Source organism: Balaenoptera physalus (assembly GCF_965194825.1).
Source record: "Balaenoptera physalus genome assembly, chromosome: 3".
Taxonomy (NCBI): domain Eukaryota; kingdom Metazoa; phylum Chordata; class Mammalia; order Artiodactyla; family Balaenopteridae; genus Balaenoptera; species Balaenoptera physalus.
Window position 1 is genome coordinate 159,927,651 of NC_138890.1, and position 27,367 is coordinate 159,955,017.

The 27,367-nt window shown below is 35.5% G+C and overlaps 1 protein-coding gene across 1 annotated transcript; it reads right to left on the reverse strand.

Moving 5' to 3' along the window:
- Nucleotides 1-333: 333 nt before the first annotated feature.
- On the reverse strand, nt 334-27,223 carry LOC309656860 (uncharacterized protein). Its single transcript, XM_082453881.1, has 4 exons — nt 26,938-27,223; nt 26,746-26,905; nt 6,307-6,377; nt 334-392 (listed from the first exon to the last, which is right to left on the reverse strand). The coding sequence occupies exons 1-4, from the start codon at nt 27,015-27,017 to the stop codon at nt 371-373; spliced, it is 333 nt and encodes a 110-aa protein (XP_082310007.1). The 5' UTR covers nt 27,018-27,223; the 3' UTR covers nt 334-370.
- Nucleotides 27,224-27,367: the final 144 nt, after the last annotated feature.

Genomic DNA, 27,367 nt, shown 5'->3' on the forward strand with positions numbered 1-27,367 from the left:
CAGGGGACGCGGGTTTGAGCCCTGGTCCAGGAAGATCCCACATGCCCTGGAGCAGCTGTGCCAGTGCGCCACAGCTGCTGAGGCTGCGCTCTGGAGCCCGCGAGCCACAACTACTGAGCCCACACGCTACAACTACTGAAGCCCAAGTGCCTAGAGCCCATGCTCTGCAACAAGAAGCCACCGCAATGAGAAGCCTGTGCACCGCAATGAGGAGTGGCCCCCACTCGCTGCAACTACAGAAAGCCCTCACACAGCAACGAAGACCCAACGCAGCCAAAAATAAGTAAATACAATAAATAAATTTATTTTTTAAAAAAAACTTGGTTTGATTACCTCTCTGTGGCAATACTGGTGGTTTCACCTGTCTTCACTACTTTGCAGCAGAATCCAAGCTAGAAAATTAAAAAGTACAGCACTGAAAATATCCAGATTCTCCCTCAAGTTCTGTGTGTATTTCACATAATTAATGCATTAAGAATATGTATATGCTAAGTGAATATCAATTGCTCAGTGGTAAAGGAGCTTATTTTGTGTCCTTGTATTTAATTCAGTTTAATGAAATTAAATATAACAAACTTTTTTTTTTGGTTAAATTCTCTACTAGGTGCCAGGCTATTAGGTGCAGAGAGAAGGAAAGGAAAATAACACATTACCGTGTCCTTGAGAACTCACTCTCCAGAGAGATTGTTAGACTACTCCTTCCCAAAACAAAAGCCAATGTGTACTTTGCCATCTACATTTGATTTTATTTCTCAGATATTATGGACTGACTTGTGTCCATCTTCCAAATTCATATGTTGAAGCTCTAATACCTAGTACATTGATAAGGTCTTTAAAGAAATGATTAAGTTAAAATAAAGCCACTAGGGTGGACCCTAATCCATTATGACTGGTGTCTTTGTAAGAAGAGGAATTCTGGACACAAAAGAGATACCAGGGATATACACACACACAGAGAAAGGCAGACATCTTCACGTCAAGGAGAATGGCCCTAGGAGAAACCAACACTGCCATTTCTTGAAATTCTAGCCTCCAGAACTGTGAGAAAATAAATTTCTGTTGTACATGGCACCCAGTCTCTGATATTTTGTTATGGTAGCCCTAGCAAACTAATTTACCAGATTACAACTGATATTTAAAAATGTATACATTTAATATATATTTCAGAATCTACTTTTCACTAGGTTCTCCACAATATAAAAGCAATAAACAAGAAAGTCACCATCTCTGACTTTAACATACACTCAGAGTGGGAATAACTAATACTGCATATGTAATGATAGGTTTGATGAGTGTGAAAAACTTTTGTACAGTTCATTATGAGAACAGACAACAGGAGTCCTAAGTAAAGTTTATCATGAGAGTTTTTCCTTATGGAGTTATTTCAAATCTATTCAAAGTTGTGTTTGGGCTAGCTAAGGAAGATGGCAGAGAAGGAGGAACAGAGGAGAAACCACTGAGTCTTTATTAAACTGAAACCACTGAATCTTTATTAAACTGAAACCTTTATTAAAGTGAAACAGTTGATGCAGACAAACAGGAATCAACTGGTGGGAGACAAAACTGATAGAAAGGTAGGAGTCGAAATAAGAAGAGTTGTGTAGGTCATGTTACCTACATGATAGTCAAATGTCAGAAAAATGTTTTTCAATAGAGCAGAGTCGATTGATTTTTTTCTATTTGGTTATATTTTGTTTGTTTTCACAGTTTTGTTGAGGTATGGTTTATATATCAAAAAAATCTCCCTGTAAGGTATTCAGTTTGATGAGTTTTGGCAATTTTATAGAGTCATAAAACCACCACCATAATTGAGATATTTAATGTACCAGATACTCCAAAGAATTCCATCCAGGCCCGTTGTGGTTAATTTTCTCTTCTATTCCTGCACAACCATCTATATCATTTGCTTTGTTTTATCACTATAGGGTTTTTTTTCCCCCTAGAATGTCATATAAATGGAATCATGTAATTTATACATAGTCTATTGTATTTAAATGTTTTCCACATAGTCTGTTTTAAGTATGGATCCAAATTTTGTTTGTTTTCTGATTAACCCACTATGGGATATGTATAGTATACATACAATTAGTATGTCAGTTTACCAAATGATGAGTAGTTGATTGTTTCCAAGTTTTGGCTACCATGAATAATGCTGCTATGAATATTAATGTGTAGTTCTTGATCTGGGCATATGTTTTATTTTCTCTTGGATAGCTATGATTTCTTTTCCCTTGGATAACTATCTAGGTGCATATTTATATTATAATTAGGTAAAATAATTGACACAAGTTTAAAACTGATTTGATGTAAGAGATTATGACAAGGAAGAAGTCAAATGTAGCTCATAATTTTCTGTCTTGAAAGAATGATTTAAGATAATATTGGCATTTTCTGAGATGAAAGAAATTTTTGAAATAGAAAATTATGACTATAGTTTGAAATCCTGAATTTGAGATTCTGTGATGCAGCCAAATGGGGATATCAAATAATGGGTTAAACAAAAACTCTACCGGTAACAAAAGTGTTCTTGGCTAGAAAGTACATATATTGTAATAGTACAGAGACAAATAAAATTCACAAGACTGAACAAGATCAGTGGCCAGTAAAGTATGGTCCAAGGGCCAAACTACCTATTTTTGTAAATTAAATGCTGCTTTTTAATTGCTACACCATTGGTTTACACATTGTCTATGCTACTTTCACACTACAATTCAGAACTAAGTAATTATGACAAAGACCAGATGATCCACAAAGCCATATTCACTCTCTGGTCATATTTACTCTCTGGTCCTTTACTGAGTAAAGTTTGCTGAGTCCCCGACATAATTATCAAGAGAATATAGAGTTATAAGAAAAGACTGTAAGACAGTGTAGACTAGAGGGATAAGAATATTCTGCATTTAAAAATAAGGCGGAGGGCACAGAAATCTAAACAGAAGATCCAGAAAGTATTCAGATTGTAAGGAAAAAAAAAATAGGGACGTGTTCTGCTGTAAAGTCCATGGACACAGAGTTTTAAAGAAGAATGAGAGATCGACTGAAATCAAGAAATATGAGGTGAATAGAGGGGTGGGATAGGGAGAGTGGGAGGGAGAGAGTCGCAAGAGGGAAGAGATATGGGGATATGTGTATATGTATAACTGATTCACTTTGTTATAAAGCAGAAACTAACACACCATTGTAAAGCAGTTATACTCCAATAAAGATGTTAAAAACAAAGAAATATGAGGATTGAAAAATAAGTATACGGAAGTCATTGATAAACTTACAAGGGCAATTGTGGTAAAACAATATAAATCCAATGACGGTGGATAGAACTGGGAAACGGGTATTAGAGCAGGGTATTAAATGTATTCAATTTCTTATGGCAGTGGGAAGAAAGATGATTGAGTTGAGGTCTAGAAACTTTTTGCCTATTACCCAGCAGGAGATCAGGGACCATTTGCTGCATTTGCTGTTGTCTAAATGAACCCGAGGATAATGATAATTGCCAACCAGTGCACAATGTACTGCAATACCTGATGGAGAATGTGAGGGGGTTATCAGTAAGCCAAATGTAGATCTTGGTGGGTGAAGTGATGCTGTAGTGGAGGACACTGAGACTATAGTGAAATAACAAAGTGGAAAACAAGAAAGAAAAGTAGACCTTATAGTGTCATCACTCATTCATAAATGCATGATTGGGATAGGACTGAGGTGCAGAGGGCTTTGACATTTATTACCTATGGTTGGATTTTGGGCAAGTGTCCCCTTTGCCCGGTTTTAATTGGTCATACTACATGAGAATACTTAAAACTTCCCAAAACCTTACTTTATAGTGAATATTAAGTAGTATCACATTTTACAAGGACAAGAAATATCAGCTTTAAATAAGAAATGTTGAAAGAAAGGGCACTAATCCCCACCAAGTTGCAATACATCTGTCTTGAGTGCCCTGTGAAAAATTAAATGGCTCATAAGAGTAACTATTGATTATTGTGGTTAGAATAAATTCATGCATTTTACCCTACACAGTATCAGACATGATAAAAGTTAATCAGGAAGTCCCACAGTCTAAAGGAATCGATATTCTCACACAAACTTGGTGAATGCTTCCTATTTTATTCTAACTTTGAAAGGAAACGAAGTAAAATTCACTTTTTTATACTACTGTACATCACCATCCTCCCATTCATGCAGGGTATCTGAATTTGCAAGCATATTGAATCCAGAAACCAAATTTCAATTTCATCACTATTAAAATAAAATGGATTCATTATAGAAATAATAGGTTGATGTATTTCTTTCCTTTTTTTTATTACTGGAGTAAAATTGCTTTACAATGTTGTGTTAGTTTCTGCTACACAATAAAGTGAATCGGCTATATGTATACCTATATCCCTTCCTTCTTGGACTTCCCTCCCCACCCCCCCACATCCAACCCATCTAGGTCATCACAGAGCACCGCGCTGAGTTCCCTGTGCTATACAGCAGGTTCCCACTAGCTATCTACTTTACACATGGTAGTGTATTTATGTCAAACCTGAACTCCCAATTCATCCCACACTCCCCTTCCCGCCCTGTGTCCACATGTCCGTTCTTCTCAGAGAAAAAAGTCAAAGAAGAATTTAAAACTGTGACAGTATACACATATTACTAGCTGAGGATGGTTAATTAATATGGCGTAATAGAGGATCCAGTACGATGACTAAATTTAGGGAATAACTGGATCTGAGACTTTAGATACTTAATGGTAAGATACTTAATATTGAGATATTTACCATCACTTAATGATGAGATACTTAATGGTGAGAAACTGGATGATAATTCCCTAACATTTTCTACAAATGGTTCTGGAACAATATGTTCCATTGCCAACTCATAGTGTTACATCTGGATCAATGAAACTGACAAAGTACGACAGTCCATAAGAGGCTTGAACACAAGACCTCCTGGGTCTTCTAGAAAAGAACTTATTGGCCTATGGGACATCTTTTCCTGGTTTGGTAACGACTGAGGCTCTTGGCTATGTTCACTTCTCTAGGCAGCCTGTCATCCTGTTTGGAATAATTTCTACTATAATCTTGGTTTGCTGTTGCCTCAGACAGATTAACCAGTTATTCTCACAGCCTCTTAATGTTGCAGTCATTTGAGTACATGATGGGTAGCCTACATTACTCACTCAGGTCCTAAAGGATCAAGGGTTAGAGTTCCTCAACTCTTCAGTTCTGGTTCTAGCCCCAAATCCTAGCTCTTTCAGATGTGACCATAGGCAATTATAAGATTTTGCCTGATGGTCTTCACAAGGCCAAGGGAGGAAGATAATTTGCCCTTCCCACACCAGTACATTGCAGTTTCTAGGAGGAGTTGCAGTCAAGAACTCACATCCTTCAGGCCAGCCATGCTCATACACATATCAGCACTCCTAGAGTAAGAATCCCATTCAGAGAACACTTTATACAGTGTCTTGTCTAAGGCACTTTCTCCACTCTGACTCAGTAATCTGTCAATAATGACATTACAAGAAAAAAAAAAAAAAACCCTCAGAACAACAGTAGTCAGGAACATAGACAAAAATTAAAAGAAAAAAAAAACTCTAACAAGGTATTAAAAAATGGACCGCAACGATCCATACCCATGTGCAGATCGAGAGAGAGAGAGAGTGTATATGTGTACAGGTTAGTACATATACATGTACTCCTGCGCCCTGCTGGCTGAGAAAACCTAGAAGCAGTGACACCCCAGGATCAATGAGCACACTTAGCAGAAGATACCAGTTTCTAGTACCATTCGCCAATAAAAGAAATCAGTCAGTGTCCTTGGAGAAATGGCTGACTCTAGGACTGGGGCAGAAAATAAATGAGTTTGGAGCATCTTTCATTGCCAAAGTAAGGAAGTACTTATAAGCGAAAAAGAAACAATGATGGCAGTATGTCAAAGGGACAGAGAAGCCAACCAAAAGAGTTCCAAATAATTAAAACCAGAAATTTTGAGCCACAAAATAAAATAGTATTGCATTATAAACTTTAATATAAAATATATATACCCAGGTGTCCTAAGTGTTATAAATAAATGATTCAATAAATAAATAAATGGGGTACAATAAAAAATTTTCCATATAGAAAATTTCCAAATAATTTGTGTAAATTCTTCACTCTCAAGGAGGTGAAGCATAACTCCTTAAGTGTAGACTGGGAAAATGACTTTATTCCAAAGAGTATAGTATGAAAAGTATGGAGGGGGGCAAAAAGATTAATTTAACAGTGGAGAAACCTGACAAACTCCACGTTAACATCAGTGGTAATAAGCCATGTTTATGATACATACCTTTGATATAATGTGATAAACAATGATGATTTACTTCTGTGGTTTTCCTCTGTAAGACCCACAACTGCAGTCTATAATGAGAAAAACATCAACAAATCCAAATTGAGGACCACTCCACAAAATACCTGACCAGCTTTCTTGAAAACTGTTAAGGTCAAGGAAAACAGTGAAAGTCTTTGTCACCATTATAACCGAGAGGATCCTAGGGAGACAGGACTACAAATTCAATATGGTATCTTGGATGGGCTCTTGGAATTGAAAAAGGTAATTAAGTAAAAACTAAGTCAATCTGAATAAATACTGAATTTTAGTTAATAATATATCAATATTAGTTAATTAATGGTAACACATGGACTATTCTAATGTAAGACATTAATACGAGAATCTGGGTGTGGAGTATATGGAAACTCTTTGTACTATTCCACATTGCCTTTTTGTAATTCTAAATCTATTCTAAATCTATTCCTTCTTCCTGGAAATATGTACAATGCAAGCTATGCTAAGGCTATCCCTGTGGGTTTTCATTATCACTATCAGGGATACAAAATCTAGGTTAACAGATGGTACACCGGGGTGGAGGTAGGAAGAAACTGTGATTGATTGAAAGGAAGTTTATAGATGGATAAGGAAACCAGAAAAGGAAATTATCACTCCATATCTAACTTAGCTTCCCAAAGCAAGATAATGATTTTCTTGGCCATTTCTGTTTGATGTAGTGCTGACTTATGTTCAAAGTTGGAAGAAGCCCAAGATGTCTTTTCCACTGAAAAGGAGAATGTAACTGAAGCCAAATCCTAAGATTTACCCCAAAACAACTTGAATCGTTTGAAGAAAAGACATCAGCCAGTATTTCTTGTTGAATATCCTGATTAACAGCAGTTGAATTTATCACATCTGTAGCATTTCCTTGGTTGTGTTATCATATAGTTTCTTTTATAATCTTAAAAGAAATACTACCTTAGGACTAGACTGTATGCTTTATGCCTGGCAGAGAGCAGCTGGTGCACCATGTGGCCGTGAACCAGGATGGCATTTTTTTAGACAACTGCATGGGTACAAAGCAAAGGGATTTTTACTGCCTGCTCCTCTATCAGATTCTGCTTTGTTCTTAGACCACATATGAGTATGGAGGGATCATTATAAAAGTGGCTATTGAAACAGCATAACGTCCGAAATGATGAATGTTGGTGATGTTAACAGTTAAAGATCAGTGATAATTTGTTTCTGAAACTTCAGAAAAGATATTTATGCAAAGTCATTTTTGCATATTGATTGAAATGCACCTTGAAACACATCTCTGAATATGATCAGCTAACAATTGCCCAGATGACATATTTGTTGAGGGTGCATATAATTTACTTGAATTTCACCATTACCACAAGTACTCAGCACTTTGATGACTCAGCTATCACTTGCCCCAATGTAGTAAGATGTTCTTAGGGCTTTGGAAACTGGATTTGGTATGGACTGGACATGGAAAGGATTTTTCTGGAGGCTCACCTTGGGTATGATAAGACTTGTTAACTTAGATAGGAACACAAGAGGGAGCTATTTTCAAGGAAACTGGCCATGTTCCAACAGTGCACCTTAAGAGGAAGAAAAAGTCTGATCAAATTAAAAGACAGTTACCAGGTGAACTGGTGTCTCAGGCTATATGACCAGCTTAAAATTGGCAAGTCATCACTGATAAATGTGGGTAAACATTCAACCATTATCATCATGACCACATGTTGAACTGCTAAATTAGGGCAATGGGAATTTGTGCCTCCGAGTCTCGAAAGTTAAGTTATGCTGTTGCTTTGCATGCTACACTGTTGCCTGTCATGAATTCTTTCTTAGTTCTTGAAACTAAGCCACCTTAAAACAGGGTGATGCCTGTTTTGTGCTGTGAGATGAATTGTAAATCTGAACCCAAACCACTGCAACAGGTTGAACAGGGTGGAGACTATTGCTCCATTAATGGAAATATATCCATGGTCTGTGGATCCAGTAATATCATCAAATATGATCACTTAGACCTTAATTCATATTGAAGTCTTCCTTTTTTATTTAAGCAAAACCTTTTGAGAACAGTAATATGTATGCTAAAATGTGTATAAATCATAAACGTATACGTGAATTACATGAATGAATTTCATGAATTAAACTTTCTGTGCAACCAGCATCCAAATCAAGAAATGCCATCTTGGGCTTCCCTGGTGGAGCAGTGGTTGAGAGTCTGCCTGCCAATGCAGGGGACACGGGTTCGAGCCCTGGTCTGGGAGGATCCCACATGCCGTGGAGCAACTGGGCCCGTGAGCCACAACTACTGAGCCTGCGCGTCTGGAGCCTGTGCTCCGCAACAGGAGAGGCTGCGACAGTGAGAGGCCCGCGCACCATGATGAAGAGTGGCCCCCGCTTGCCGCAACTAGAGAAAGCCCTGGCACAGAAACGAAGACCCAACACAGCCAAAAATAAATAAATAAATAAATAAATTTATTAAAAAAGAATCTAGAAAATTACTGACCATTGTGTGTGACTTTTGTAACTTGTAAAGACAAAATAGACAGTTTTAATGGACCCGTAAAACATTTAAAATGATTACATTGAAACACAATACTTATAAAATTCTATCCAACCAATGTGGAGGTTTTTTCATGCTGTATTTTCTGGCCAGTGTTTAATTAAATTCAAGTTCATTATACTTATATTTCTATCACAGGACTGTAAGTTCCCAGAGCCGATCTGTCTGTCATAAGCTTTTGGTCATTCCAAGATTAGTCTGAATTTATGATCCTAGTAATGATCATTTAATAGTAGGGACAAACAACTATAGGTAATTGTAGTGACACAAAGGAATAGATGTGTTTTAACACAGCTGCATAAATTGCAAACTATAGAAAATTCATAATTTTAAAAAGTTTCAACTCAGAGTCATTTTTAAAAGTGTTAAATATCTAATCTAGAAAATAATCGGGGAATAATGTTAATGACTGAAATGTTATGACCTTTATGTCATATCCCTGAAATATTTTTAACCATGATTTTCTTCTGTAGATGGATGCACGAACTCTGTCATTGAAAATATTGAATGAAACTGACAAGTATACAGGAGGGAACATATTATAAAAATACAACAAAACTACTTTACTGAATAATACTGAGTTGAAACATTGAAACGATTATTGTCTCTGAGAGCTAAAATCCAGATGATTTGCAGTATCCTATAAATGTATGATGTTGTTGGTTCTATTTATATAATGTACCATTTGACTTACTCTCTTTATGATATTTATATCTCCTTATGGCCAGACTTTTATAAAGCAATTTTTATCAAAGCTGTGAAGAGGTCTTTAACTTTTTCTTTTCAATCATAAACTTTTAAAAGGTGGCAGCACATACAGCGTTGAGTTTTATAAAAGAATCCACATAGAAAACTGTAATTTTCTCCTATTCGATATATTGTGATAAATTCCAAGGAAAGATATATTCATTCATATTTTTAAAAACTGGCTTATTTTCATTTTTAAGCATTTTTAATGTTACATATACACATTGATTTTAGAAATAAAACAGTGACCAAAATGGTTTTCCATACTAAGTAGATGTTATTTTACATACAGCTTTCTGTTTTTATTGAGATCTCCTGAAATTCAACACTGATAAAGTAAATTACAATCAAAGAAAAAAATATGTAATTAGCACTGTGCAATTTTTCTACCTCTCATTTGTTTATATACAGCATAACCCTTTTCTTTTTCTTTTGGACACAAAGGGAGAAAATTCTTCCTTCAACTCCTTTCACCAACATTTCAGGTATAGTCAAAACTTTCATAAAGAGAAGTGTTTTTTCTAACAACTCTTTTTATAAAAGAATAATAACAAGAGACAAGTTTGGCTAGGTACCTATGATAATTTAAATAACCCTTTCTCATCTTGGGTACTTTATTACAATGAATGCCTACAACTGTGAATCAATTTCCCAATTGGAAGGAAAATTTTAAAAAAAAACCTAACTGAAAAGGATATTAACAACAAAACCAAACAAAACTAAAACAATCTGGGAAAACATGTTGAAGGCTTTCTTCTAATCCATTCTCAGTCAAGAGCATACATCACACTTCTTAGGGAAAAAGGAGGATCCAAGTTATACTATACAATTTTTCTGACTATTCCCACCCTAAAAGGAAAGACAATGGGTATTTCATCCTACAAACAAATTAGGGTTATATAAAGAAATTCAAAATACCAAAAATCTATGTTTGAATATCATCGTTTAAGAGACGATATTCTGTCGGTTTCAAAATGACAGCTTCATTTTCTTTCACTCAAATAAATGTGAGTCCATATATAGCTCTGTCTTTAGGCATCTTGAAGCTAAACATTTACGCAGTTTTTCTTAAGTTATGGAGAGAGATAATTAAAATCTTTGGAGAATTTAATAAAATATTTTGGAAGGATACAGCTACCAAGATGTTTTTCTAAGCTATAATTTCTGATGCAGCAGTTATGAAGGTCTCTTTTTATAAATCTGAGAGGGTGTTTGTTTTCTTGCTTTTATTTTTTTAAAATAATAAGTGATTAATTATTTAAAGTCATTTGGTATTTAAGAAAAATGCTACCCTGTAGGCAAAAATAACAACAGGACTTATATCTAAAAGACCAAGAAAACATAGCCAAATTCTTCCTTCCCAAACAATAACAACAGCAAAATCCCAAGGTTCACCCTAATGGTCCAGCTTTACCATAACTATTCGTGATGCACTTCCTCTACTGAAATGAATATTTCCATCTATTTATTACAGATACTAAATGTTTAAGAATCTGGGGTCTTTATTCTAGGATTAAGCTATATGATCATAATTTTTTAAAATATATATTTAAAAAGAAATTGACATGCAGTTATTTAACATTTAAAAACAATAAAACTACAGTATCAGATAGAACATAGCGCCACATCCCCCAAAATATTTTAAATATTCTCATTTTAACATAAGTTCAGTTTATATTATTTTATATAATGCTTTTAAAATATTTTTAGGAAGTAGCACAATTCACTAGAGAAATCAGGTAATGCAACATAATCATCTCAGTGGAAAGTGTAGTTATTTGTATATAAGTTTCCAAATATTTCTTTCCTGGTTGCACCATGTTCCAGTTTTAGTCACAGTTCATTGAAACTGTAGTGAATGCTGCATTTGTTACAAATGAAACAAAACCAACAAATTTTGGATAATTAAAAACAGTGTCAAAGTTTTATTACAAACATGTTGCCGAAAAGATAACTCTAGAAGTCAATTACAAGATTCTTTTTTCGTAAGGATGTTTACAAAAGAGAAACTTTAGATAATGACTGTTAGATTAAAAACAAGGGGAAAATATGTTTGAATAAAATAATAATACATATGGTTGACAGTTACTTGGGTTTGTTGGGTACTAGATTCCCAGAAGTCTTCTTCATACCATTAAATTTATCACAAAATTGCTTAGACATTTTATCAGGAATGCAAAATTCTCCCCCAAAGGAAGTTGTGAATACTGTGAAACATACTATTTCTCAGATCTGATTTGGAAAAAATTTTGTTTGTTTCCAACCTGTAAAGAGAGATTTATAAAATGGCAGGAATCATTAAAGAACTATAGACATCTAAAAGATACATGCAGCCCTATGTTCATAGCAGCCCTAGTCACAATAGCCAAGACGTGGAAACAATCTAAATGTCCATAGGCAGATGAATGGATAAAGAAGATATGGTACATATATACAATGGAATACTACTCAGCCATAAAAAAGAATGAAATAATGCCATTTGCAGCAACATAGATGCAACTGGAGATTATCATACTAAGTGAAGTAAGTCAGAAAGAGGAAAACAAATACCATATGATTTCACTTATATGTGGAATCTAAAATATGACACAAACGAACCTATCTATGAAACAGAAACAGAATCACAGACATAGAGAACAGACTGGTGGTTGCCAAGGGAGAGGAGAGTGGGGGAGGGATAGAGTGGGAGGTTGGGGTTAGCATATGTAAGCTTTTATATATAGAATGCATAAACAACAAGGTGCTACTGTATAGCACAGAGAACTATATTCAATATCCTATGATAAGCCATAATGGAAAAGAACATTAAAAAAAAAGAATATATATATATATATATATATATATATATATATATGTATAACTGAATCACTTAGCAGTACAGCAGTAATTAACACAACATTGTAAATCAACTATCCTTCAAAAAATCAAAAAAAAAAGAACTATAGACATCTAAACTCAGATTAAAATTCCTTCTATGTGAACACAGCCCTACTGCTGCATGAGGGACCCTGGAATAGAATGAATTCTGGTACTTACTCCAGTTGCTGCAAATACAAAATCTTCTACAGTAGGAAAAGTGTATTTCAGTTTTACAACTCTGTTCAAATGTCTCTGATAAACCATGAATAAGAAATTATCTTCGCATTTTTAATAATTATACCTCTAGGTATACTGTAATCAAATTGTACAAGCAGCTTTTGATTATTTGGGAATATGATATATACGCCCATCTTTAAAAATTCCAATTTCAAGTTTAAAAGAATAAGGCTCACACTTGAAAGGGCTACAATAAATGTTTTTATTTATGTATTTTTTGTGTGCCAAAATATTAATATTTTGATTTAGATATATTTTGTTGGCCTTCCAATCCAGAGTTATAGTATCCCACTTATTACATTTTGAGGTCAGTTTCCTTTTCTAACATGGCACAAGAAAATTGGGAAAGGGGAACAATATTTTCCATTCCATTATGATGATTACTGAGATTTCATCGTTGACATGTGAGTGATATGTTGAAAGACAAGTGGGTTCAACCTCGTCAATGCTGGATTTTTTTTTTCCCTTGGCCATGACAGATAGTTCAGCCTATCAAGACATTCAAACTCTCAAACTGGTTGCAAACTTCTACCCTTGATTTTCCATCAAACCCTCCCTATCTTCAACTAACTTCAATATTTCTCTCTTGAATTATTCCAGCTCTATCTCCTTCAAACCCTTGAACCTCTTTCCCTTGATTAGCCTAAACACGCATGGTTCTTCTTCAGGATATCACTGAAATACAAACACCTCATATTCCCCATTCCAACTCTGCCCTGGGCGATGGTCCATATCTCACAACTCAGAGGCTCCACTAGAATTTTCAGATGGGAAATGAATAATGCATCTCTCACTCTTCAACATTTACCAGAGCAAGAACAAAACATATAAATATTTTAAAGATTCACCTAAACAAAAATTCTGTTTAGCACATATATGCTTTCACTCTATTTTTGAAACACTGGTGACAATCCTAGTTTCTAGTAAATCACAGATTAGAATATGGATTTCTGTACATATGCAAATAGAAGCTTGTCATACTAACATAAAAGAGTGATCACATTCCTTTGAAATTTCTCTATCTATACACATTGTACACATGTACTTGTAAGCTGGGCACAAAAAGAATAGGAGTAGCTGCAATCATATATTTGTTTTATTATTTTCACCCTCAACATTGACCTAATGTATTTTTAATTTTTTTCCTTATGTACACAGAATTCTAATCTGAAGATGATCTTTTGAATGATAGAATTTGGATTATGGTATAAAATAATAGTGTTATTAAAGTTGACAGTGTTTTATGACTTCCCTTAACTCATCATTTTCTGAGCATCCTTAATAAAACAAAAACAAAAACTGGTATATTTATGCCACTGAATTACATAATGCAGGTCATTTCTAATGTTATTTAATAGTGACATTTCTAAAACAAAACAAAGCAAAACCACTGAATTTTATTTTCCAATTTGTACCATTTGAAGTTCTATTTTAAGCTATTAGAATAAATCATAGCTAGAATACACACAACTCTATTTTTATTAGTTCAACCATCTTTCTAACAATCTTTCCAACATTGTAGACTCCACACCTGTATTTCCATGATGATACTGGAAAATATAGATTTCCCACAGACCTCAAAACCTTAATGTTTTTCCCTCCCAAACCTTTTCCTCTTCCACTGTTTCTTTTCTATGTAAATCATATCTACCCTACTCAGTAGAGTTCTAAACCTACCTTGCCTGTATTAGCAAACCAATTTCCTTTGTAAACCATTCAATTTAATTGGATCCCCACTCTGTAGCCAGAGAGATCTTTCTAAAATAAAAACCTGATATTATTACTTCTCTGGTTATCTCTTTATACTTTGCAAAGTCTAGCCCAAGGCTTGTAAGAATTGCTTGTAATAATTATGGTAGAGTCTATGATACTGTATTAAATAGACCCCCAAAACAAAAAAGCAAACAGTAGTTGAAAAGATAGAAGTATATATCACTAGGTTCTGGTCTAGTCCTTTTTAAGGGAACTTGGTCCCTTTCATTATTCTGTCCAAATATTTCTCAAAGTTTTCCGTTATCTGTATGATTCAAGCAAGTTTCAGAGAGATGTTCCTATTCCAGACTGTGAAAAGTGAAGAAAAGGAATTCTAGGGCCAACAAGTTTGGGTTTAAGGACAATCCGAAATTGTCCATGGACAATCTGAAACTGTCCATCTCTCCTTTCACATTCCATTGACCCAAACTTAGTCTGCAACTGATAGTAAATGAAATGAAAACAATGAAATAGAGTGTGTAAATGGAAAGTCTAGCTAACAGCTGGGAAATTCTCTATAAGGAAGAAGCAGAAAATGGATATTCGAGGATTGTTAGCACTCTTTACCACACCATCAAATTCAGCTCATCCCTGTTTCTCTCATATTCTGTGTTTCAGCCATTGTGATTCATATGAATTTGCCCTAATTATCTTCACCTTTTTGATTCCTCATGTTGGTCCTCAGAACAATCCTGTTTCCAACTATCAGTTTCTGTTACTTGTAACCAGGGAACACTTTCTAAACCATAGTGTCTCAGAAGGAAAAGCTATGGTCTTTTTTGATTTATGATTTGCTTATGTTTGTTTATTTCTTTATTCAAAAGCCCTTTCTTTTTAAATATTTTCCCTTTCAATAATTGAAGTATTTTTAGTTATTGATAATTTTACAAATTATTATCAGAATTAATACATGTGAATGACTTTTATTTTTTCTCAAAGCTAATGAGAATTTTGGTCTATGTTATTCAGTCTCCTATAAGGGCTGGAACATTTTACTTATATCCCTAGATAACCTCTGTTCCAGTTATTCTGGTATTTTGATGTTGTCATGGAGACCCTACCCCAGTTCTATGCTGTCTTTCTCTGGACTTACTATATGAGAGAAACTCCTTTTCCTTGAAGGTATGTTAAGTCAATTTGTAGTAGATCACACTCCTTCCTAATAAAATGTGCCTATGCTTATGCTATATTTAAAGTTTCTGCTATTGGTGAGCATTAAGTTATATGCCTGTGAATATACGCTGCATAACCTACTTCAAAAACAGATTCCAACAACAGGATAGTAAAATAACAATCATAGCATTGGGTTAATAAGTTATCTTTTGAAACATTAACTACTAGAGCAAAAGAGTATGAAAATGCCTTTTGGTCTCTAAGCAGATTTGGTGAACAAGCATACCAAAATATTATGTTAGAACCTATAAGGAGCTATTAGGAGCTTCTGGGACTAGTCATTCTTCTTTTCTTTAAGTGGAAATTAAGCCAGAACAATATTGTTTCTCCTTTCATTTCATTTATTTTTAACCTTCTACTGTCATTGTACTGCATTTACCAGCAGTGTATATCCAAAAGAATTTTAAAAGTTCAGCAGTACCAAAAGAGTTCCAGTTAAATATGAGAAAAATTAAGATATGACCTTATTACCTAAGGAAAACTAAAAACAATTTCTCAGAATCTAAAATTTTTCACATTGCAGCTTTGCTTAATAGCAGAAAAGAAAATATTGTGAGCAAATAATTCAATTTCAAAATATCTAGGAAATTAGAACATAACCCCCAAAACACTGTTTTGTTTATTATACAGATAATATGGGCCATGATATTTTGTTTCTTAATTATAAAATATTTTGCTTGAGAGTATATTTCATAAAGTTTGTGAAGTCTAGAACAATTTATTAAAATCAGAGCACAAATCATGAAGACAGTAACATTCACCAGCTTCTGAGAAAATATCGTCTCCATTACAGTCACATTCATTAAAGGAATTTCTTTTGATTAGGCTTTGTCATCTTCAATGGAAATTTTCAGGGCCATTGAAAAATTGCACACTTTTTTTTCTGTGTCATTCTAAATTCTTTAGAGAACAAATAAGGAAAGTGAATGGCTCTGTTACATGTTTCTCAATCATCTTTAAATGGGTCATGGTTTTAAATAGGCTGTGTCAAATTGGAATGATGTGAACTAAATTATACCTAAGTTTCTCGGTATCATCTGCTTAATGAATTCTTTGCAGGGGGTCAATGTATCATCAGATACGAATTGCAATTCATCTTTGAAAGAGTCAGAATCAATGTATATTTCTTCACTGAAGTGAAGGTGAAAAACCAGCCCTCAAGAAATATTGAAAAATAGGTAACTGAACAATAGCCATAGGTATTCAGTGTCTATAGCAAATAAAAAATCTAGTTACTAATGCCTGACATAATTTATTGCTAAATTCAGTTCCTTTTTGATTTAGTTCCATACCTGGACTTAGAACAAGGATACATAATTAAAATAATCAAGCCATTGAAATATCTTTGACCTTTCAAATGTCCCATGATATGTGCATAAAACCTGTATTTCGTATAGTTATATTATTACAGTGTTGAACTTTTCTTATTTTGATTGAGATTATCAATTACTTTTGGTTTTCCATTTCTCTTTTACTCTTTATCAGTTTGAAATTGCACATTCTATTTTAAATGTTCAGTTTCTTAGTTAACAATTTTACGTGTACATTTGACTGATCAAATTCCATAAAAATAGATCTCTGTTCTCCTTGTGAGCAATATAAAATATTATTAATATTTCATGCCTTCTGAGACATTTTTCTTCTAAAATGACATTGTCTGTATTTTAATTACATCTTTTCTAACCCCCAAATATCCAGCATCAAATATTTGTTTATTGTTAACACTTTAGATTCACCACCCTTTTTTACCATTTCTGATATCACAATAGGATCTATGCGTACTTTCTGAAAGCTATCACTTAAAAAAAAATACAACAACTTCAGTGAAAGTCTGTTAATGTTAAGTTCTCTGCTCTTGTTTATTTAATAATATTTTTATTTTTCCCTCAGGTTTGATCTATGGTTAGTTGTGTGTACAGTTCTAAGCTGAGAATTATTTTCTTCCAGCCTTCTTTCTAGGCAGTTGTCTAGCTTCAATTTTTGTTGTTGAAAATTCTGTTGTCATTTAATTGCTATTTCTTAGGAAATCTGAATGAATGTTACATTTTCAAATCTCTTCTTTATATTTCATTCTTCGTAGTTTTACCTGAATGTGTTTAGATTTATTCAACAAATGTTTATTGAGTGTCTGCTAAGTGCCAGTCACTCACTCGTCTAGGACTGTAGGATGCAACAGTTTTGGAATCATGCTGCCTCAATCTGGGGAAAGACATCATGTCCTTCATCAATTCTGGAAAAATCTCAGTTGGTATCCCTTAAGTAGGATTCCCTCTTTCACACTCCATGGCTTCCTAGCCTTTTGCTAGATATGTGTTAGACATTCTCATTCTGCATACACATCTCTCAAACTCTCTTTCAGATTCTCCCTTGCCTTGCCTCTCTGTGGTAATACTTAAGTACGCCTTTTTGCTGCTATGAATTTTCTCTCAGGCTGAACCTGAAATATTCTTTTATAATGTTAACTTTAGACATCTCTTCTTTTTTTTAATACCGTTATTTAGAGCTATAAATTTCCATCAGAGAACTGCTTTTGTTACATCATGTAAATTTTGCTATAACTTTTTCATTTTCATTCATCTTTAAATATTTTCAAATTTGCATTTTAATTTCTTATTTGATCCACTGGCATTTAAGAGTATGTTGTTTAATTTCCATATATTTATAAGTTTCCTCCTGATAAAGACTTCTAATTTTGTAGAGGTTGGGGAATATACTTCGTATGATTTCAATGCTTCTGATTTTATTGAGGCTTTTTTTATGGCCTCACATACGATTTATCATGGAGAATGTTCCCTGTGCACTTGAAAAGAATATGTACTCTGCTTTTGCTGAGTGGAGTGTTCTGTAGATGTCTGTTTGGTTTAGTTGGTTTATTAGTGTTGTTATAGCCTCCTGTTTCCCTGTTAATCTGCCTAGTTGTTCCATCCTTATTGAAAGAGGAATATTAAAAACTCAAAACTGTAAACTCTTTTCTTATTTTCAGGCTTTTGATATTTTCCTTTTTTGGTTGATGGAGAACATGCCTGACAGTCAGGCCCCGCCACGGCTTGTAGGCTCAGATCAGACTTTATCTTCAGTCACAGGCCTGCACCATTGTGCTCACATGTAGCTAACTATTCCACCTGTGTACATACCTGACTTTGGTCTGACCCCTGTCATCTGCACCCACTGCCATGAGACTATGGCAAGACCCAGCAGCCACAGTAACATACTTGGGCAACCAGCGCCCCCATAGCTACAAAGGTCCCCAGAGCTGGCCCAGGCCCTTGCTGTCTGCCCTGGTACACCACTATGTGTGTGTCTGTACGTAGCACCTGCCACTACTCAGACACCTGTAGCTGGGCCCTGCAATCACACGTGTGCACAGGACCAGCTCTGGCCGCCACCAATACCTGCCCTTGTTCCTAGCTGCTGCCCTTGGAGGTGCTTCTGAGAACCCCACAGCCACGATGGATGCTCCTCAGCGCTTATCAAGGACCACACATTTGCTGACACTGCGGAACCCAGCAGCCTGAGCTGAAGAGACATCATGCCACCCTGGGTTGTATGCCGGCACATGGGCCCACACTTGGTGCCCTGCACCAGTAGACCCAGGGTAATGGCACACTCCAGCACTTCCCCTGCCCCATGCAGGTAACAGTCTTCCCATAGCAAAGTCAGTCCATAAGGTTTGGAGAGGTTTCTGCCTCTTCAAATGTGCAGACACCTATGCAAGCCTACAGGGATCAGGAAGAGTCAGGGAAACATGACTCCACAAAAGGAATACAAGAAACTTCCAATAGCTGGCCCCCCAAAAATGGAGAGCCAAAAATTACCTGACAAAGAATTCCAAACAATTGTTCTAAAGATGCTCAGCAAACCCACTACTGTGTATATATCCAAAGGAAATGAAATCAGCATTTTGAAGAGATAGCTTCAGTCCCGTGTTTAATGCAGCTTGGTTCACAATAGCCAAGATATAGAGATAAAATAATACTCTTCAATGGGTAAATGGATAATGAAGTTGTGGGATGTATATATCCCACTGGAATATTTTTCAGCCATGAGAAAGAAGGGAATCCTGCCATTTGTGACAACATGGATGGACCTTACAGGCATTATGCTAAGTGAAATAATTCAGAGACAGAAAGACAGATACTGTATGATACCACTTATATGTGGAATCTAAAAAGCTAATCTCATAGAAACAGAGAATATAATAGTTGTTTCCAGGGGCTTGGTGGGGGGGGGGGTGGAAGGAAAGGGGAGATGTTAGCCACAGAGTATAAGCTTTAAAAAGAAAAAAGAAAACAAAAGGGAAGCAAGGGAAGGGAAGGGAAGGGAAGGGAAGGGAAGGGAAGGGAAGGGAAGGGAAGGGAGGGGAGGGAAAGGAAGGGAAGGGAAGGGAAAGGAGGGGAGGGGAGGAGAGGGGAGGTGAGGGGAGGGAAGGGAAGGGGAGGGCAGGGAAGAAATACTAAGTAACACTGAATGGAGCACTTCCTGGGTCACTGGATTTCAGAAAAAGAATCAGGAAATACACATTATATGAAAGTCATGAGCCTTAATCTTAAGTCAATCAGGGGGTATTTTTAATGGTGAAATTGTTAATTTATCAATCACAAGTGTGAAAGGCTTCTCTCTTGCAAGTTTTTCGTGCCACATGGAGTTGATAAATTTCAGTTCCAATACTGCTATATTAACATCTTTATTATGTCTCTCAATCTCTCTATGGCTTCTGTTTTTGCGTGTGTGCTTTTTATGCCAAGAAATAAAGTGACTGAAGAAAATAACCTCTAATATCCATTACAGTGTTATATTATTTAAGTGTTTATAGCTTAGAACAATAAAAACATGAAGGTCCATTTAAAGAACTGGATTATATTTTGTCTACAAACTATTAATCAGATTACAGCTAATGATGATTCCCCAGAATTAAAAGTTGTAGTGGAAGAAAACTGTGCTTACTTAATTACTTATGTCAAGGAATATCACAGAAAATATATTTGTATGTATGTTAATGAAACCTGATATATACTTTCAATTGTCTGTCAAATAAAACATTTGCAAATGGTGGGTTAAACACACTTACTGTACAAAGATAAAAACAACATGGATAATTAAGCATGTGAAATAAGATCATGTGTTTAGCTGTCTGGAAATTTTATATGAAAGGGACAAAGGAAGATTCAATTTTATATAAAAAGGGAAAACCACCTTCAATACATATTCCCAACACTAAACAGAGCTTTCCTGACAAGAGTTAAATTTATAAACACAAGAGATTAAATTATTCTTTTGTATAATGTTTTTTGAAAAATGCAGCTTGATTATTTAAAATCAATTATTCTTTGACAATGCATTTTATTTTCTAGTTCACCAAATAGAATTGCCATAATGGCATGTATTTTCCATGTACTTTCATAAAAATGTATATTTTTAAACTTTCATTTGAATCTGTTTTTCACTGGAAATATTCCTTTTACCTAGAACATGTGAATTTCAAAAAAAAAAAAATTTTATTTGAGGAATTTATGGATTTTTCTTAAAACAAATAACAAAAATTCAGTCATACGGGTGATTCCCATGGCTTAGGTTTACTATATTTCTCTCTTTCAGTTATTCTTTTATTTGGTGCTGAAGATAAGATCTAAGCTACTTAGAAAGCATGGCTTACTAGGTAATTTTGGCCACAAAATTTCAGATTCGTCAAGGCTTAGATCAATCACTTAAAATTTCAATGACATTAGTAGTTGCAAGCTTCAAGGATACGTACGTTCAAGAAGATATCATATTTAATAAATCACAAACTCATTGTTTCACAATCAGCTACTCTGCCATTCATGTTGGTAATGGCATCACTAAACTTCTGTAGTGACACTTCACCAAAGTTACCATTGAGGGCAATGGCCTACTGTCACATCACCTTGATGCATCTCCATCAAGGTGTTGACCTTGACAGGGTAGATCTTTATAACCACTTAGCACCACAAGCTTGCAAGCCAGTCAGTGAGATCACACATGGTAAAGCAAATGATTTATGGCAAGAATCACACACTGAAATGCCTTGCAGAAGCAGGTTAGGTAGTATAGATGAGGGAACGTGGCTGGCAATGATGTCACAAAATATCTTGCTTTAACAAATTAGTGTAAATAACATAGGAATATTCTCTATTTAGACTAAGAGATATACTCTTTCATTTTTCACTTAAAATGTATGGCTCTCTATATTTGCTCTTACTTTTGCACTTTTAACAGTGAATGACAACAGAGAAGAAATATTTATTTTTCCTCTTAATGCTACTCAACTGCAACTGTTTTACCATATGGTGAGTAATCCAACTCAGAGCTTAAGAAGTAGAACCCCTGACTCTTCTGTGAAATCTCAAGTTTTTAAAATGTTGGTAAATTATCCTATTTTTGAGAATTTGTCAATAATTTCTCTTTTCACTGCACTAATACCGTAAGCCAAACAAAATTCAACTTTGTGACCCCTAATGCAAAAACTAATTATTAAAATAAAACTATCCAAACAAAAAATAATACAATGTAGTCCCATCAATTCTACACTTTTACTAACATTTATCCCTTTGTGACAAATGTTGACAACTTTTACTGAGCCGCTAGTTCATTAATGTCAAAATTTGCAATTCTTTTGAAATTTTTAAACAGCTTCCTGGAAAAAAAATTTTCTTAAAAATTTTGGGATTTTTAAAAAATTCTTGAAGATAATTCTTTAAAGGTTTAAGTATATGAAAAATAGGGAAAGTATAATGATTATTTTCTAGTATATTTTACAAATAACTCAAAAGTAAATCTAAACTTCAAAAGGCTGACTTGAAAATACAGTGGAAAGGTTATCCCCCGACAGTGAAAGTTTTAGGTAAACTCATAATGGAGCCGAGAATAGCTCAGCAACCCCTTCAAGAACAGAGAGCTCCCAGGCCAGCAGGACTTGACATTAGCCTGATTACAACTATTAACACATCTAAAAAAAGAATGTGTTACTCAGAAGGCTCAGCCAAATACAGAAAAACAAAATAGATAGGATTGCAATATTAAATATTATATAAGCACAGGACAGCAGGTGCTTAGATGCTGATCACTGACTATATTATTAGCGATCCTAATTTTAAGACTATGACTAGCGCGAGGATAAATGCATTCGAGGACAAAATTGACGTCTTGTTATTTGATGCGCTGTGGCTGATGTCTATTTGGTGAGTTGTCATCTTACTGGCGTCTACTACTAATGCATGAGCTTCTGCAATACAAAGTTTGTTCTTTGGTTTGAGGAAGGCCCAGTGGTGCCCCTGTTCATTTACCTCCACCTGATACCCAGCAGCGATAATCTACCTATCCTCAGGCCAGGCTGAGGATCTTCCAGATTTCAGCTAAAGAACCATAGTACTGCTCTCCACGTCTCTCACCTTTGCAAACCTTCTTCTGATCAGCTTGCCTTCCAGCCCTAGACACCCACCCTCCATCTCCCCACAGGGCAGGCAGGGACAGCTGAATTCCTTTATAGTACAATTGCTGAGTGGTTGAGAAGTGCTAACTCTGTCACCCTCTGTAGCTTGAGGTTGTTAATGGAACACCCCACAAGGTTATCTTCTCCCATTATCCCAAACAGAAACTGAGACAAATGACCCTTTTCCATCTGTATTTACCTACTATTGTTTCATATTCTAACAAGACTTAATTTTCTGATCTTCCCTACATGTTCCCACCATTTTCTTCCCAAAATCCCTCAGTCTGGATGGAGTGGATGTCCCACTACTTTTAAAACATAAAATAATAAAAATACCTAAAATAATAAAAACACTATGATCTAGGCCACCATCTTTGGCTCTTGATATACAAAATGGGAGCTAAAAGTGTCTAAAATAAAATATTTCCTCTTGGAAAATCTTTGATTCTAAATACTGGCAAAAACATGAAAAGGTTTTTTTTTTTTTTCTTTTGATTCCTAGTAAAACAGTACTCATCTACTACCCTCCAATCACTAGGGAGAAGATCAGATACATAAAAGTGCAGAAGAAAACACATATTTAAAAAGTAGTATTTCCATTTTATTAATTATTTGATGCATTTTTGCTATATGCATGTTCTCTACATGTTATTTAATTTGAATTGACAAGGAATTGAATGTATAGATAACTGCCCCAATGTGAGCTACCAAGCAGCTTGAAAATTCAATTAGCAAATGTCATTTGTAAATGTTCACAGAGATCTGAACTAAAGTAGAAGAAAGCATAATAATAAACACACAGGATTAACCCGTAAGACATTTTATGAGCCTAAAATTTTCCTAGAGAAGAGCAAGCCTTCTAGTCTTCACTGTTTATTTATAATAATAAGTCCTGAATCTAGCTCTTAAGATGCTATCTTTGATGAAGCAATAGAATTATAAAATACTTTCAATATTATTCAAGAAGTACACCTAAATATTAAAACAACCTAGCATATCTTTTTTATCTTACATAATTTCCAATTAATGATAAAAGCATATGTAGACCAACATGTTAAGGACTGATTATTCAGAAGGAATTGATTTTTGTTGAGTGAAATAAATTGTCATGTGGCTTATGCTATGTTCCAGGATTGTTTTTAGCCAAGTAAACAAAAATTTGAGTCACCCTGACCTTTTGTAATAAGGGGCAAACTATGCCAGACACACAACTGCTCCATCTTTTTCCACATTCAGTTTTAATCAGAGCTCCATTTAAGTTTTTGTGTCTTGGCAATCATTGCATTGCAAGGCAAAGAAACAGCAGAAACAAATGAGATGTTGCTTTGCCCCGGCCGATTAAATCATGATTCAAGGTAACATTCAGGTGACATTGCAAATTGTCAGAACAGCAGGGAGCCATACTTCAGGAAAGAAAAAAATGTGTGAAGGATGTTTATTTCCCTATCCAATATAAGTGACAAGGTTGAAATGAGGATGGTGGTGTGTCTATAAAAATATATCACCGTTTAAGGAATCCTATTACTAGACACGGTAGAAGCTCTGTCTTAGAGAAGCCTCCATACTGTGGGTAATTATCACAATCCAGAATGCTAATTGCTTTTCGATCTGCAGGCTGTGCTTTCAATGAGTCTTGTTGAGCACTGCTGGGCTGTACCTAGTCTGCTACTTAATGAGAACAGCCCTTATCAAAGGACAGCATCATCTCTGACTATCAAATCGATAGGAAAGCATTAGCCCAGGCTTTAAAGTTTGGAAACATGTTGGTCAATAGATTTTTGCTCAAATACTGAATATTTCAGGATCATTCCTAGAAGCCATCCCATTCCCCAAGTCTATGAATAATCAGCATATGAAACACATGGGAAGGTAAGGAGCAAGGGTCAGCCAGGGTCTTCTTTCTGCTGAAAGTTAATGTAAATGCAGTTATACACCAGATGCTATTTGGAGCTTCAATGTGCAATGAGATATTTTCCCATGACACTGTGGACATTTCAGACAACTGGGCCTGGATATTAAGACAGTATGAATTTATTTACTTATGTATGTATAAATGCAAATATATATGCATTTCATCTTCACTGTGTGTGAAACTTTGTGCTTTTTACTGTGTGTGAATCTAATTTAATACAGCAATCTTACAAGTGTGTGATTCTTTCTTATTTCTAGAATAAGTAAACATATGGGAAAAATTTTTTAAAAACAAATCTTCTAAGGTTACCTACTAAGTGACAATGTCAAGGTTTAAATGCACACCTCTATGGCTTCAGAACTCATATTAAGTATGTATTTAAAAATTACTATAATATATATGTGTACATATACGTATATATATTTTATATACATATAATGACATTCAACAAATAGAGAATTATATAGAAGAGTGGTGCTTAAATTTACCAGATTCAATGTATTATTTAAAAATAGATATTTTGAGTGTTCTCTTTAACATGCCAAAATTCAATTTAGAGAGAATAATCTGACTTTACAATTTACTAATAAAAGCAATTTAATGCTGCCTTTGAAAGATAAGGAGAAATTAAAGCATGCTATATAATAATACCTATTTTTTAGAAAACTTTAGGCACAGGGAGGCATGAGCCATAATGAAGTAAACATACACCACATATAAAATGAGCGTAAGCACAACAACTTAAATGGATAACGAATTTGAGTAAAGTTGGAATAAACAAAGTACAGTCTTACCTTGAATGTTCAGGTAGTTGCATACCTAAAAAAGACTCAGTCTATATGAAAACCTCATGTTCACATGAAGATGTTGTATTTATATTTTTTAAAAAGAATCAAATTTCAAGATTAGACACTAACAGACTTTTCATCTACACAAATGCAGAGAAGAATATTTTGCTAATTGCGGTGCTCAAAATATTATCTTCTGTGCCCAACTGCTCAGTAACTACTGGCATCAAATAATTCCACCTAAAAATGCCCTTGGTAACTCCCATTCATTAGGACAAATAAACCTCTTCAACTTCCAAAACATTCTGTAAAGGGTAGTGCATTATTTTATTTACATACATACATATGTATGTATATGTGTATATTTTATATATATATGTACATACAGTTTACAATATAGACGGAGTCAATGTATTCCAATTTCTTTGTGGCAAACTTTTTGCCTAATACGTCTTAAAGAACTTCCCAATGTTGTAACACTTATAACCCAGCCTCACTAGTTTTAACACCTGGATAGTATTTTTGGGATGTATTGCCATAATTAGCCATTTTCCTATTGACACATATACTATTTCCATCTTTCTATTATTTTTTCTATTTATTTTCTGTCTTTCTAATAATTTTTCTTATTTTTTTTCTTTCTCATCTTACCCTCAGTTTAAGATTGTTTTTCCAAGTTCCTGTATCTAACTTACTTAGATTATTATCAAATTAATGTGATACCTGACTTTTTATTTTCTAAGCATTAGAATCCGTCGCCCTCGCACCGCCCAGTCGGCGCCCCGCGGTTCCCGGGGCGCAACGAGGCCAAGCCGCCGCCCGCCGCCCCCGCCAGCGCAGGCCCCCGCCAGCGCAGACCCCCGCCCTCGGGGCCTCGAGCACGCCGGGCACGCCGGAGAGCGCGGACGGCCGCGTGGGTATGGAGAGGCGGCGGCTCCGGGGAGCCGGCCGCCTGACGTACCTGCGGCGGCCTCACGCTTGGGTCCGCCCGGCCCGGGATAACGGCGCCTCCGCGGCGAACACGCCTCAGAGCTCCATGCGGGGTGTTTACTCCCAACGCTCGAGATACTGCGCGATCCGGGCGGGGAGACCAACGGCCTGGAGCGCCGGCCCCGCCGGCCGTGCGTGCCCTGCGTGCGCGCTCTGGACGCCGGTGCGTGCCCTGCGTGCGCGCTCTGGACGCCGGGGGCCCAACTTAACTCTTAATTGGCCAAGATGGGGCTCTTTTGACATTCCTAAACTGTTTTTTTTTTTTGCATACACAGCTAGGAAAAAAAAAAAGCTGGCTTGATGAAATATCTTTTCAAAATTCTGACCCTAAGGGAACAAAAGTACTCCTAGGAGAAAGCTTAAGGTTATAACTCTTATTATGTCCTTGAAACGTAAACACAGACCACATTGCCTGAGACTACATCCTTTGCTCAATCAGTAGAACCCAAAACTGAAAAAAAAAAACCCGGGGGTGGGGGGTGGGAAAGAGGCATTTTTAACCTCAAGCAAGTAAATTTAACTTATTCCAACTTTTATTTACAAACTAGTGAGTTTACATTGTAATACCTGATTCACGACTAAGTTTTAAAATG